This window comes from Scyliorhinus torazame, chromosome 29 (assembly GCF_047496885.1).
Source record: "Scyliorhinus torazame isolate Kashiwa2021f chromosome 29, sScyTor2.1, whole genome shotgun sequence".
Lineage (NCBI taxonomy): Eukaryota > Metazoa > Chordata > Chondrichthyes > Carcharhiniformes > Scyliorhinidae > Scyliorhinus > Scyliorhinus torazame.
The window spans coordinates 14,915,487-14,930,974 of NC_092735.1; the positions used below are offsets into that span (position 1 = coordinate 14,915,487).

The following is a 15,488-nucleotide window of genomic DNA, read 5'->3' on the forward strand; positions in this document are numbered from 1 at the left end:
GGGGCTGGGGTTGAAAGGGTAGGGCTGGGATTGAGGGGGTGGGGCTGGGATTGAGGGGGTGGGGCTGGGGTTGAGGGCTGGGGCTGTGGTTGAGGGGCAGGGCTGTAGTTGAGGGGGTGGGGCTGGAGTTGAGGGGATGGGGCTGGGGGTTGAGGGGGCGGGGCTAGGTTTGAGGGTGTGTGGCTTAAGTTGAGTGGTGGGGCTGGAGTTGGGGGTTAGGGCTGGGGTTGAAGGGGTGGGGCTGGGGTTGAGGGGGTGGGGGTGGGTTGGGGGCTGGGGTTGAGTTGATTTCTCACTGTTGCAATCCGGGAATAGACACGGGGTAATTAATACCTCGTTAATCTTACAAATAGCTTCAGACCTGCTGTCTTCACTCTAAAATACTAGACTCAGCTTTCACCTCGTTAGCCCACAAAGAAAATAAGTATGTGCTCCAGAACTTGCCGCACCGCGAGCCAAGCTATTCCAGTACAGCTACAACACTGGCATCTACCGACAATGTGGAAAATCGCCCAGGTGTGTCTGTACGCAAGAAACAGGATAAATCCAACCCAACCAATCAGTCTACTCTACATCATCAGCAAAGTGATGGAAGGAGTCATGAACACTGCTATCAAGCGGCACTTACTCAGCAATAACCTGCTCACAGACACTCAGTTTGGGTTCCGCCAGGGTCACTCAGCTCCTGACCTCATTGTAGCCTTGGTTCAAACATGGACAAAGGAGCTGAATGCCAGAGGTGAGATGCGAGTGACTGCCCTTGACACCAAGGCAGCGTTTGACTGAGTGTGGCATCAAGGAGCCCGAGCTAAACTGGAGTCAATGGGAATCAGGGGGAAACTCTCCGCTGGTTGGAGTCATACCCGGCACAAAGGAAGATGGTTATGGTGGTTTGAGGCCAATCATCTCAGCTCCAGGACATCACTGCAGGAGTTCGCCAGGGTAGTGTCCCAGGCCCAACCATCTTCAGCTGCTTCATTGGTGACCTTCCTTCCATCATAAGGTCAGAAGTGGGGGTGTTCACTGATGACTGCACAACATTCAGCACCATTCGTGACTGCTCAGATAATGAAGCAGTCCATGTCCAAATGCAGCAAGACCTGGACAATATCCAGGCTTGAGCTGACAAGTGGCAAGTTACATTTGCATCACACAAGTGCTGGGCAATGACCATCTCCTACAAGAGGGTCTAACCGCCCCCCCCTTGACATTCAATGGCATTAGCATCGCTGATTCCCGCACAATCAACATCCTGGGGTTCCCATTGATCAGAAACTGACCTGGACCCAGCCATATTAATACTGTGGCTACAGGGCAGGTCAAAGGCTGGGAATCCTATGGTGAGTAACTCACCTCCTGACCCGCCCAAATCCTGTCTGCCATCTACAAGGCACAAGTCAGGAGTGTGATGGAATACTCTCCACTTGCCTGGATGAGTGCAGCTCCAACAACACCCAAGAAGCTCAACACCATCCAGGATAAAGCAGCCCGCTTGATTGCTCCTCCTTCCACAAACATTCACTCCCTCCACCACCGCCGAACACTGGCAGCCGTGTGTACCATCTACAAGAAGCGCTGCAGTAACTCACCAAGGTTTCTCAGAACCCTTCCGAACCCACGACCACTACCATCCAGAAGGACAAGAGCAGCAGATACCTGGGAACTCACTATGTTTCCTTAAACAGCATCTTTCAGACCCACGATCACTACTATCTAGAAGGACAAGAACAGCAGATACCTGGGAACCCTACCTCCTGGAGGTTCCCCTCCAAGTCACTCACCACCCTAACTCTGAAATATATCGCCGTTCTTTCACTGTCGCTGGGTCAAAATCCTGGAACCCCCTCCATAACAGCACAGTTGGTGCACCTACACCTGAAGGACTGCAGCAGGTCAAGAAGACAACTCACCAGCCTCTTCTGAAGGTCAACTAGGGATGGGCAATAAATGCTGGCCTTACCAGTGATGCCCACCTCCCTTAAATGAATAAAAAATATATGTAAAATTTAAAGCTACATTGTATTCCCAACACCCAGAAATAGAAATACTTTCTAACACAGGTAGTAAAATCTTGCTCAGAATCATCCTGGACTTAATTCAGAAAAAGATAAAAGATGAAACTGCTGATGAGCAAGCTGGATTCCAACCTGGAAGAGAAACCAGAGGTCAGGTCCCAGAATCATAATGAGCGAAGTCCAGGAACATCAGCCAACATACATGTGCTTCATTGATTTTAAGAAGACATTCGATTGAATCTCACACAGGAAACTCTGATTGACAATGTTAGATGTGGGATTCCCACCACATTTAAGCAGCATGCTAACCAAGCTTTATTGTAAACAATGAGCTATCGGATCAGAGCTGCCGGCTTCCTCTCAGAATGATTCAGAGTCAAAAACGATGTTAGATAGGGGTGTGCCATAGTTATTCAACTTATCACTGTTGCTTCACAGCGCCAGGGTCCCAGGTTCGATTCCCAGCTTGGGTCACTGTCTGTGCGGAGTCTGAACGTTCTCCCTGTGTCAGCGTGGGTTTCCTCCGCGTGCTCCGGTTTCCTCCCACAAGTCCCGAAAGACGGGCTTGTTAGGTGAATTAGACGTTCTGAATTCTCCCTCTGTGTACCCGAACAGGCGCCGGAGTGTGGCGACTAGGGGATTTCACAGTAACCTAATTGCAGTGTTAGTGTAAGCCGACTTGTGACACGAATAAAGATTATTATTGTCAAAGTGGTTGTGAGAGAGACTCGCAAGCAGCGGGTTTTGAATCTTTGATATGCTAATGGCATTCTTCAGCTTGCTAACTCAGTAGAGGAGCTAGACAATCGTCTTGATCAAGTTATTTTATTTTTTAATAGAAATTTAGAGTACCCAATTCTTTTTTCCAATTAAGGGGCAATTTAGCGTGGCCAATCCACCTAGTCTGCACATTTTTGGTTTGTAGGGGTGACACCCATGTAGACGGGGAGAATGTGCAAACTCCACACGGACAGTGACCTGGGGCCGCGATCGAACCCGGGAACTCAGTCTTATATCCCAGCTTCTCGCCCTATATCCCAGCATCCAGTCCTCTGACCCAGCGACCCGCCCCGTCCCAGTGACCCACACTCTGTCCCAGTGACTTGCCCTCTATCCCACCGACCTGCCCTCTGTCCCAGCGACCCGCCCCATGTCCCAGCGACCCACCCCCTGTCCCAGCGATGCGCCCTCTGTCCCAGCGACCTGCCCCTGTCCCAGCGACCCGCCCCCTGTCCCAGCGACCCGCACTCTGTCCCAGCGAACTGCACCGTCCCAGCGACCCGCCCTCTGTCCCAGTGACCCGCCCTCTGTCCCAGCGACCCGCCCTCTGTCCCAGCGACCCGCGCTCTGTCCCAGCGACCCGCCCTCTGTCCCACCGACCCGCCCCCTGTCCCAGCGACCCGCCCTCTGTCCCAGGGACCCACCCACTGTCCCAACGACCCGCCCCCCTGTCCCAGGGACCCGCCCTCTGTCCCAGCGACCCGCCCTCTGTCCCAGCGAACCGCACCCTGTCCCAGCGAACCGCACCCTGTCCCAGCGACCCGCCCTCTGTCCCAGCGACTCACCCTCTGTCCCAGTGGCCCACCCTCTGTCCCAACGACTTGCTCTCTGTCCCAGCGACCCGCCCCCTGTCCCAGCGATCCGCCCTCTGTCCCAGCGACTTGCGCCTCTGTCCCAGCGACTCACCCTCAGTCCCAGTGGCCCACCCTCTGTCCCAACGACTTGCTCTCTGTCCCAGCGACCCACGCTCTGTCCCAGTGACCCGCCTCTGTCCCAGCGACTCGCCCTCTGTCCCAGCGACTCGCCCTCTGTCCCAGCGACTCGCCCTCTGTCCCAGCGACTCGCCCTCTGTCCCAGTGACCCGCCTCTGTCCCAGTGACCCGCCTCTGTCCCAGCGACTCACCTCTGTCCCAGTGACCCGCCTCTGTCCCAGTGACCCGCCTCTGTCCCAGCGACTCACCCTCTGTCCCAGCAACTCACCCTCTGTCCCAGCAACTCACCCTCTGTCCCAGCGACCCGCCCGCTGTCCCAATGACTTGCCCTCTGTCCCAGTGACTCACCCTCTGTCCCAATGACTTGCCCTCTGTCCCAGTGACTCACCCTCTGTCCCAGCGACCCGCCTCTGTCCCAGCGACTCACCCTCTGTCCCATCGACTCACCCTCTGTCCCAGCGACCCGCGCTCTGTCCCAGCGACCCGCGCGCTGTCCCAGCGACCCGCCCTCTGTCCCAGCGACCCGCCCTCTGTCCCAGTGACCCGCCCTCTGTCCCAGTGACCCGCCCTCTGTCCCAGTGGCCCGCCCTCTGTCCCAGTGGCCCGCCCCCTATCCCATCACCCCGCCCTCTGTCCCAGTGGCCCGCCCTCTGTCCCAACGACTTGCCCTCTGTCCCAACGACTTGCCCTCTGTCCCAGCGACTCACCCTCTGTCCCAGCAACCCGCCCTCTGTCCCAGTGATCCGCTCCCTGTCCCAGTGACCCGCCCTCTGTCCCAGCGACCCGCCCTCTGTCCCAGGGACCCACCCTCTGTCCCAGTGACCCACCCTCTGTCCCAGCGACCCGCCCCCTGTACCAGCGACCCGCCCCCTGTACCAGCGACCCGCCCTCTGTACCAGCGACCCGCCCTCTGTACCAGCGACCCGCCCTCTGTCCCAGTGACCCGCCCTCTGTCCCAGCGACCCGCCCTCTGTCCCAGGGACCCACCCTCTGTCCCAGTGACCCACCCTCTGTCCCAGCGACCCGCCCCCTGTACCAGCGACCCGCCCCCTGTACCAGCGACCCGCCCTCTGTCCCAGGGACCCACCCTCTGTCCCAGCGACCCGCCCCCTGTACCAGCGACCCGCCCCCTGTACCAGCGACCCGCCCCCTGTACCAGCGACCCGCCCTCTGTACCAGCGACCCGGCCTCTGTACCAGCGACCCGCCCTCTGTCCCAGCGACCCACCCCGTCCCAGCGATCCACCCTTTGTCCCAGCGAGTCGCCCTCTGTCCCAGTGACCCGCCCCCTCTCCCAGTGACCCGCCCTCTGTCCCAGTGACCCACCCTCTGTCCCAGTGACCCACCCTCTGTCCCAGTGACCCACCGTGTCCCAGTGACCCACCCTCTGTCCCAGCAACCCGTCCTCTTATTCCAGAGCTTTCCACCTCGGCATACAACTATACGCACGAAATGGGCCGAGCTGAATTAATGTCTACACCTGGGTGCAATCTCTCACCTGGAACCTGGATGGAGCTTTGGAATGACCCTCCACGTTCCGCAATCAAATGTGGCTGAGTGGGTTCCACTCTTAACCTAGTTACAAGGCTTTGAGTTCAAATCCTACTTCTGGAGTACAGCACCAGAGTTGAGGCTGAGGCTCAAGTGCACTGCTGAGGGAGTGCTGCCCTGATGGAAGTGCTGCCCTATTGTGTGAGTTGTTAAACTGAGGCTCTGCCTGCCCCCTCATGTAGAAGATCCCTGGTGTCCAGGTCAATAGTGGACATTGCAGAAACAGATTATCTGGTCCTTTCCACATTGCAGTGTGTGGGAGCTTTGCTGTGCAGAGATTGCCTGCCGCACATTACAACAGAGACCTCCTTCCAAAGGACTTCATTGGCAGTGAAACACTTTGAGGCAGATGGCGTGCTGAAAGGTGCTATGTAAATGCAAGTCTTTCCCTTTTCTTCCATCTGAGAGAATGGCGAGTTTCTGAAATAAATGCTTTAGAGGGTGGTCTGGGCTCGAGTGTGAATCTACGGAAACGGACCCTGTCCCTCCTGGGATGAAGTGTGTGTCTGTGGGGATGGTGACTGTACTGGGACAGGATGTGCGGGGATGAAGTGTGTGTCTGTGAGGATGGTGACTGTACTGGGACAGGCTGTGCTGGGAAGATGTGTGTGTCTGTGGGGATGGTGACTGTACTGGGACAGGGTGTGCAGGGATGAAGTGTGTGTCTGAGGGGATGGTGACTATACTGGGACAGGCTGTGCTGGGAAGGTGTGTGTGTGTCTGAGGGGATGGTGACTGTACTGGGACAGGCTGTGCTGGGAAGATGTGTGTGTCTGTGGGGATGGTGACTGTACTGGGACAGGCTGTGCTGCGATGGTGTGTGTGTCTGTGGGGATGGTGACTGTACTGGGACAGGCTGTGCTGCGATGGTGTGTATGTCTGTGGGGATGGTGACTGTACTGGGACAGGCTGTGCTGGGATGGTGTGTGTGTCTATGGGGATGGCGACTGTACTGGGACAGGCTGTGCTGGGATGGTGAGTGTGGGTGAATGTGAGATGGGTGTACCCCATATGTGTTGGGTTTTGAAATCACGTCCCCAGCTTGCAATCATTCTGATCTCTCTGGATTGTGATAATATCATTTATTATGAACCGCACCAGAATAGGAGACCACGCTCTGGGATGTTCCTTCAATCTTCTTCATCTTCGGTGACGGTATTTTTTGACAACTGTGAGATAGTCCATTTTAACCGTGTCGGGGTGAGTTCCATGTGGAACCAGCGACTGCCTTTCATTCATCATCGAGGATTCTGGAAAACAAGTCAATAGTCTTGCTAGAATAGGAGTCCAGACTTCCTCCTCCACTTGGCAGCTCCCCACAAAACACCAGCCTGCACTCTCAAACCCCCTAGCTCCCAGCCTTCTTCCCCCTCTCCAATCTGGGGGTCAGTCTGTAGCCATGTAAAATGGCCACCTGCAAAGGACCGTGGGAATTGTGGTCAATTTGGGATACAGACAGGTTCACAGCCTCTGTGCATTGCGCAAAGAAACCAGACTTGGCTGAAACTTGTATCCATTAAAAGTCGATCACCATTTCCCCCAGGGCAATAGAGTTTGAATCAAGGAGTTACAACAGTTGCAGACTAACCAGCGCCACCCCCCCTTATTTGGAAAGGCCTACATGCCTGGGACAATAAAACTGGGACCCGCCCAGCTATCGAGGTATCCGCCCCCTAATTGGCTGAGATCGATGAGGGTGATCGAAAACCCTATCGATCCATTGGACCCGGAGTAAGGACCGCCCAAAACAGAGCGAAAGAGACAAAGGATAAAAAGCCCTGCGCACTAGAGATCGGTCTCTTTTGGGACCGGCCTGTGCGCGACCAACTGCAGCAGAACAACCAAGTTCGAGGACCCGCGATCATTCCTGAAGGATGAGCCCAGCTGAGATGAACCCAACCACTTCCAAACCGACCACACGGACCCGGATAAAGGCCTTATCTCGCACAGTGCCGGTCACTCGAAGTTAAGTAAAGGTCATCTTAGTCGTTAGGTGTAGTTTAGTACGGAACCACGTGTGTTATTGTATAGAGATACAAGTCTTGTGCTGTTAATAAACTGTGTTTTTGAGCTAACATATTGGTTGTGTGGTCATTTGGTCGGTATATGAAACAGCTTGTGGTTCACCACAAAGTAAAGAATGAATGAATGAATGAAGTCGCTTATTGTCACAAGTCAGCTTCAAATGAAGTTACTGTGAAAAGCCCCTAGTCGCCACATTCCGGCGCCTGTTCGGGGAGGCCGGTACGGGAATTGAACCCGCGCTGCTGGCCTGCCTTGGTCTGCTTTCAAAGCCAGCGATTTAGCCCTGTGCTAAACCAGCCCCTAAGGCAACAAGTCCACCCGAAGCATTGTAACACACTTCTGTATCATCCTCCATTGTGACGCACCGACACGCAACTACAGTTATTTTCCCTCCCATATCTAATAAAACAAGGTTCTTTGCAGGAGTGTTTTGGAATGAACACTGACAATGGGGCTACAAAAGGAGATATTAGGTTAGATGTACGGAGGCTTGGTCAAAGAGATAAGAATCTCCTCAAAACCAGAAGGAGAAGGGAGGGTGAGACAGAGGTTTAGGAAAATAATTCCAGCGCTTAGGGCCCCAAGAGACCGAAGGGAAGGCCGCCAATGGCGCAGTTATTCAAATCGGGAATGCGTCAAGGGACCAGAATTGGCAGTGATCCATTGTGAGAGGAGAGGGGGGGAAAGAGAGAGGGGGCTGAGGGAAATAATAATAATAATCTTTATTAGTGTCACAAGTAGGCTCACATTAATACGGCAACAAAGTTACTGTGAAAAGCCCCTAGTCGCCACATTCCGGCACCTGTTTGGGTACACTGAGGGAGAATTTAGAATGTCCCACCTACGTCTTTTTGGGACGTGTGGGAGGAAACCGGAGCACCTGGAGGAAACTCAGGCAGACAGAGGGAGAATGTGCAAACTCCGCATAGACAGTGACCCAAGCCTGGAAACGAACCCGGGTCCTTGGTGCTGTGAAGCAACGGTGCTAACCACTGTGCTACTGTACTGCCCGGCATTACAGATGTGATGAATGTAGAAATTGTACATATATCATATTTTATATTCTGTTGCAGTATTATTATCAAAGAAGCCTGGTTTAAAATGCGTACAGACAGTATGTCTGCTAAAGCTGTAATTAGGGAGTCGTAAAAGGTGATATAATGTTTCATTCCAACAACTTACTTGGTTATAGATAAAGGGCTAATGGAATCTTGTTTTGGTTGCTGGAGATTCCCTGGAGTGGAGATAATATTTTGGGGAGTGGCGTTTAGTCCTAGCTAAGCAGGTCATACAACTTAGTGGTGTACACATGATGTAATTAATGGGAGGAGCTAGGTCTGTCTGTGGTTTGATGTAGGATTTGAAGTTGAACAGCAGCTTTGCCAAATGCTGCTAGGATGCGCAGAAGTGCATTGGATCTGGTCCTGAAAGGGTCTCTCTCTCCAAAGGTCTCTACACAGCTAAACAAGCAAACTCTTTGTTAACTTTATTTATAAGTGGCATTTGAACTGCAATGGGTTGCTTAATTGGAGTTAGTAGCAGGTATAGATAGGATGTTTTTCCTTTTGTTTAAGAAATGCTTAATGGTTAATTGTAAAGCTATATATTTGATGTGAGTGTTAAAATTAAAGTTCAGTTTAACATAAAGGATATCCATTGGTCAGAGGCATCGCTCCTGGGGCGAAGTATCCTTTCCTGACACTTTTGTAAATTAAAGGTAATTGTCTGGGGTTCTCCTATGATATCCTAAAGAATGCTGAGGATTGGTCCTGTATGCTCACGCAAACAAATGGAGAGTGGTGTCTTCGGGTGATTTGAAAACAAGGTTAAGAATATTCACCCCTCACTGTAACATTCTGATATACACCACACCCCTCACTGTAACACTCTGATATACCCTATACCCCTCACTATAACACTCTGATATAGCCCCCACCCCCCACTGTAACACTCTGATATACCCCACACACCTCGCTGTAACACTCTGATATACCCCACACCCTTCACTGTAACACTCTGATATACCCCACACACCTCACTGTAACACTCTGATATACCCCACACACCTCACTGTAACACTCTGATATACCCCACACCCCTCACTGTAACACTCTGATATACCACACACACCTCACTGTAACACTCTGATATACCCCACACACCTCACTGTAACACTCCGATATACCCCACACCCCTCACTATAACACTCTGATATACCCCACACCCCTCATTGTAACACTCTGATATGCCCCACAACCCTCACTGTTACACTCTGATACAGCCCACGCCCCTCACTGTAACACTGATATACCCCTCACCCCTCACTGTTACACTCTGATACACCCCACACCTCTCACTGTAACACTCCGATATACCCCACACCCCTCACTATAACACTCTCATATACCCCACACCCCTCATTGTAACACTCTGATATACCCCACACCCGTCACTGTAACACTCTGATATACCCCACACCTTTCAATGTAACACTCTGATATACCCCACACCCCTCACTGTAACACTCTGATATACCCCACACACCTCACTGTAACACTCTGATATACCCCACACCCCTCACTGTAACACTCTGATATACCCCACACCCCTCACTGTAACACTCTGATATACCCACACCCCTCACTGTAACACTCTGATATACCCCACACCTTTCAATGTAACACTCTGATATACCCCACACCTTTCAATGTAACACTCTGATATACCCCACACCCCTCACTGTAACACTCTGATATACCCCACACCTTTCAATGTAACACTCTGATATACCCCACACCTTTCAATGTAACACTCTGATATACCCCACGCCCCTCACTGTAACACTCTGATATACCCCACGCCCCTCACTGTAACACTCTGATACACCCCACACCCCTCACTGTAACACTCTGATATACCCCACACCCCTCACTGTAACACTCTGATATACCCCACACCCCTCACTGTAACTCTCTGATATACCCCACACCCCTCACTGTAACACTCTGATATACCCCACACCCCTCACTGTAACACTCTGATATACTCCACACCCCTCACTGTAACACTCTGATATACCCCACACCCCTCACTGTAAAACGTACTCCACACGCTCAATATTCCCCCCCCCCACACCGTTCAACAGAATCTTGACCCAAATCACAGAAGGTAATATTGATCTCAGAACCCTCAATATAGGGTTGATCCTATTCCCCACAATGAAACAATTAGTCCACACTAACGTATTGCTATAATACTCTCCCAGAAACTGCCTGTTCCCCGTGTGGACGTACTCACCCAGGCGTGTTAAGGAGTCTTCAATCTTGTCTTTAAAGACTGGAACAGCGCCTGTGTCCTGTAAGAAAGAGGAAATTATTTGGAGAGAACACGGCAGTAGGTATTCCACGACTGTGATTTGTGAGTCTGGGAGGGGTATATCTATCAGTTATTGTATGTCAATCGACATGCAGTGGATTGCTGGCAAGGAAGGACAGTTACTCCATGGCTCAGGAAATGCTGGTGTCTAATGTTTGGCAGCAGTTGAACTCAGAAGCAGGAGGGAGGTGCAAAGAGGAGCAATGTAGTCTCAGTGCTTGTGTTGGAATCACAACCCGGGCCTCGTAGGAACATACAGTGCAAAAGGAGGCCATTCCGCCCATCACCCCTGTGTCTGCCCTTTGTTTTTCCCCCCATAAATTTAGAGTACCCAATTAATTTTTTCCAATTAAGGGGCGATTTAGCGTGGCCAATCCACCTATACTGCACATCTTTGGGTTGGGAAACCCACGCAGGCACGGGGAGAATGTGCAAACTCCACACGGACAGTGACCCAGAGCCGGGATCGAACCTGGGATCTCAGCCCCGTTAGGCAGCAGTGCTAACCACTGCGCCACCGTGCTGCCCCCCCTTCCCCCCGTGTCTTCTCTTTGAAAGAGCTGTCCAATTTAGTCTCACACTCACGCTCCCCAGCACGGTGCCACAGTGGTTAGTACTGCTACCTCACGATGTGTAGGCTTGGTTCCAGAGCTAGAGCGGGGGAAGTGGGCCTAGGTACGGTGTTCTTTCAGAGGGTTGGTGCAGACTCAATGGGTCGAGTGGCCTCCTTCTGTACTGTAGGGATTCTGTGATTCAAGGTGTTTTCCCATAACCCGGCAGTTGTATTGGAAGTTCCTCTGGCATCTGATCCCACCAGACTTTCTGACAACCTCCTGCATGAAAGCAATTCTGCTCATTCCCCTTTTAGTTCCTTCTCAAGGTATTTTATTATGACTGCTACCCACTCACTTACAGGAAGAAAGTTTTGCCTTCCTACTTGCTTGACCTAACACTCACACTTCTGAATACCTCTAGGTCTCCGCGAACTTTCTAAGGAGAACAATCCCACCGACTCCATCTAGCTGAGGTCCCTCATCCCTGATATCGTTCCAGTAAAAGCCTGTGGATCTTCAGAATTCTCTGCACTGGAGAGTTGTGGCTTCTCAGTTGCTGACTATATTCACGGGTGCAGTTGATAGATTTTGGACGCTAAGGGAAACAAGGATTATGGGGAAAGTGGAGTTGAGGCCGAAGATCCGCCAACGTCTTACTGAATGACGGGAGAAGGCTCGATGCGCCGCACGGCCGACTCCGGCTCCTATTTCTGACACTCTTATTTAGAAAGTCCAGTATCACATATGTTTTTTAACGCCTTCAAAGATTTGTGAATGTGCATACCAGGTCTCTCAGCTTTTGCAACCCCCTCAAAATAGTACTATTTGTATGATTCATGCCTCCCCTTCCGAAAGTGATCATTCACACATAACCGTGTGTGATGAACGGTTACTGTATTACTGTACCCTTGTCATCATGTAAGGTGATGTCCCCTTTAAGACCGGGCTTGGAACCCTGGGGGACTCCGCCTCTGGCTCCGCCCACCTGGGAGCAGTATATAAGGGGCCACCTTAGCACCCATCTCGGCACCAGACTAGTTCTTAGCTTATTAAAGCCTTCTTTACCGTTTTACTCTCCAGCATTGTTATTGAGGGTACAACAATTTAATAAGCTAAACTAGGATGTAGGCCTAAAACCAGAGAAGCTCAATCTGGAAGCACGGACACCGGAGGCAAAAGGCATTTTTAACTACTGGCTCCGATGTTTCGAGGCCTACCTGGTCTCCTCAGAGACTCCCATCCTGGGGCCACACAAGCTCCGCCTACTCCACGCCCGGGTGAGTCACAGAATCTCCGCCACGCTCGAAAAGGCGACTACTTATGAAGAGGCGGTTGAGTTACTCCGCAAGCGGTTCGTCAAACCCATCATCGAGGTACACGCCAGGCACCTGCTCTCTACCTGCCGGCAGCGCTCGGGGGAATCGCTAGACGAATTCGTTGAAAAACTCACCGCGCTTGCCAGGGACTGTGACCATCACGATGTGACAGGGGAAACCCATATGAACCTGCGCATCAGAGACGCGTTTGTGTCCGGAATCCGTTCGACCTACATCCGGCAGCGGCTACTCGAAAACGGGGCAAAAGACCTCCAGGCCACGCTAATGCTCGCCTCCTCGCTGGAGGTGGCCCGACATAATTTGGGTACGTATCCCGCGGACTCTGTGAGCCCCCCTCGGACTTCCTCAGACGCAGCCACGTTACGGGCCTGTGCCGCGTGGTGACCCGCTCATCCTGGGGGCACACCGTGCTACTTCTGCGGGCAGGGCCAGCATCCACGCCCACGTGACTGCGGGAAGAAGGGGCATTTTGCGAGGGTCTGCCTGGCCAGGCCCAGGGGCCAGAAAAACAAAGAACAGCCGGCCCGAAAATCAGGCTCTCGGGCCCGCAGGCCTCGCAATGCGGCTGCGCACAACCCGACACCCCCCTTCTGACGCGTCATCCGCCTGGTGCGAATCATGGGAGCGGCCATCTTGTTGGCGGCCATCTTTTCGACCTGACACGTGTGACCGACAGCGGCGGCCATTTTACGAGTCCGACGCGGCTGAGGACTCAGACTACCCGCGAGTGGGAGCGATCACCCTCGACCAAACCCGGCCAAAACATCTGCAGAACTTGATGAAGGTCCAAGTCAACGGGCGCGACACTTCATGCCTCTTCAACTCCGGGAGCACGGAGAGGCTAATTCATCCAGAAACGGTAAGTCACTGCTCCTTGCGCACCCATCCCGCATCCCAAACCATAGCCCTCGCAGCCGGGTCCCACTCAGTACAAATCAAGGGGTACTTTATCGCGGATCTCTCGATCCAGGGCGCCAAATACGCCCGTTTCAAACTTTATATCCTGCTGCTCGGACTGAATTTCCAGTGCAGCCACCGAAGCCTGACACTGAAGTTCGGCGGACCCTTGCGCCCCCTCACGGTATGCAGCCTTGCGACACTGAAAGTCGCACCCCCCTCGCTATTCGCGAACCTCAATTCCGACTGTAAGCCCGTCGGCACCAGGAGCCGGCGGTACAGTTCCCAAGACATGACTTTTATCAAGTCAGAGGTCCAGCGTTTACTGGGAGAGGGGATCATCGAGGCTAGCAACAGCCCCTGGAGAGCACAAGTGGTGGTAATCCGGTCCGGGGATAAGAAACGGATGGTCGTGGATTATAGCCAGACCATAAACCGCTTCACGCAACTTGATGCGTACCCCCTTCCTCGCATAGCAGAAATGGTAAATCGGATCGCCCAATACCGAGTATTTTCCACGGTCGACCTCAAATCTGCCTACCACCAGCTCCGCATCCGACCAAAAGACCACCCCTATACTGCATTCGAAGCAGCCGGCCGGCTCTTCCACTTCCTCAGGGTCCCCTTCAGCATCACAAATGGGGTCTCCGTCTTTCAAAGGGCGATGGACCAAATGGTGGACCAGTACGGTTTGCGGGCTACATACCCGTACTTGGACAATGTCACCATCTGCGGCCATGACCAGCAGGACCATGACGCAAACCTCTAAAAGTTCCTCCAGACCGCCCAAGCCCTTAACCTGACCTATAACGAGGAAAAATGCGTTTTCCACACAACCCGGCTAGTCATCCTCGGCTATGTCGTGGAAAACGGGGTCCTAGGTCCCGACCGCATGCGCCCCCTAAAGGAACTCCCCCTTCCCCGCAGCCTCAAGGCCCTCAAACGGTGCTTGGGGCTCTTCTCCTGTTATGCCCAGTGGGTCCCCAAATATGCGGACAAAGCCCACCCAGTCATAAAGACCACGATATTTCCCCCTCGGCTGAGGCTCGATTGGCCTTCAACCGCATCAAGGCCGATATCACCAAGGCCGCCATGCGCGCGGTTGATGAAACTATCCCCTTCCCGGTAGAGAGCAATGTGTCAGACATCGCCCTGGCTGCTACCCTCAATCAAGGAGGCAGACCAGTAGCGTTCTTCTCCCGGACCCTCACCGCCTCCGAGATTCAACACTCTGCAGTTGAGAAGGAGGCACAAGCCATTGTGGAGGCTGTACGGCACTGGAGGCACTACCTAGCCAGAAGGAGGTTCACCCTCGTCACCGACCAACGGTCGGTCGCCTTTATGTTCGATAACGCACAACGGGGCAAAATAAAAAACGATAAAATTTTGAGGTGGAGGATCGAACTCTCCACCTACACGTATGGTATCAAGTATCGTCCAGGGGAGCTCAACGAGCCCCCAGATGCCCTGTCCCACGGCACATGCACCAATGCGCAGGAGGCCCGCCTGCAAGCCATCCACAATGACCTCTGCCACCTGGGGGTTACCCGGCTCGTCCACTTTATCAAGTCCCGCAACCTACCTTACTCAACCAAGGAGGTCAAGGCCATGACCAGGGCCTGCCAGGTCTGTGCGGCGTGCAAACCGCACTTCTACCGGCCAGACAAGGCTCGGCTCGTGAAGGCCTCGGGGCCCTTTGAGTGACTAAGCGTGGACATCAAGGGGCCCCTCCCGTCCACCAACCGCAATACCTATTTCCTCACCGTTATCGATGAGTTCTCCAGCTTCCCATTCGCCATTCCCTGCCCCGACATGACCTCTGCCACCGTGATAAAGGCACTGCACAGCATCTTCACCCTGTTCGGTTTCCCCGCTTATATCCACAGTGACCGGGGTACATTGTTCATGAGCGATGAACTGCGTCAGTATCTGCTCAGCAAAGGCATCGCCTCGAGCAGAACGACCAGTTATAACCCGCGGGGAAACGGGCAGGTGGAGAGGGAGAACGCAACAGTTTGGAAGG

The 15,488-nt window shown here is 53.2% G+C and overlaps 1 protein-coding gene across 2 annotated transcripts in view; it reads right to left on the reverse strand.

The window, feature by feature from the left end:
• The window catches only part of tab1 (TGF-beta activated kinase 1/MAP3K7 binding protein 1), a 308,216-nt gene that overhangs the window by 108,422 nt on the left and 184,306 nt on the right, over positions 1 to 15,488 (reverse strand). For both annotated transcript variants that reach the window (XM_072492103.1, XM_072492104.1), the window contains 2 exons: positions 10,600 to 10,657; positions 6,376 to 6,527 (listed from right to left, as the gene is read on the reverse strand). In XM_072492103.1, coding sequence (XP_072348204.1) covers positions 6,418 to 6,527; positions 10,600 to 10,657 — 168 coding nt within the window. In that variant the 3' untranslated portion in view covers positions 6,376 to 6,417. The remainder of the gene's footprint in view (positions 1 to 6,375; positions 6,528 to 10,599; positions 10,658 to 15,488) is intronic.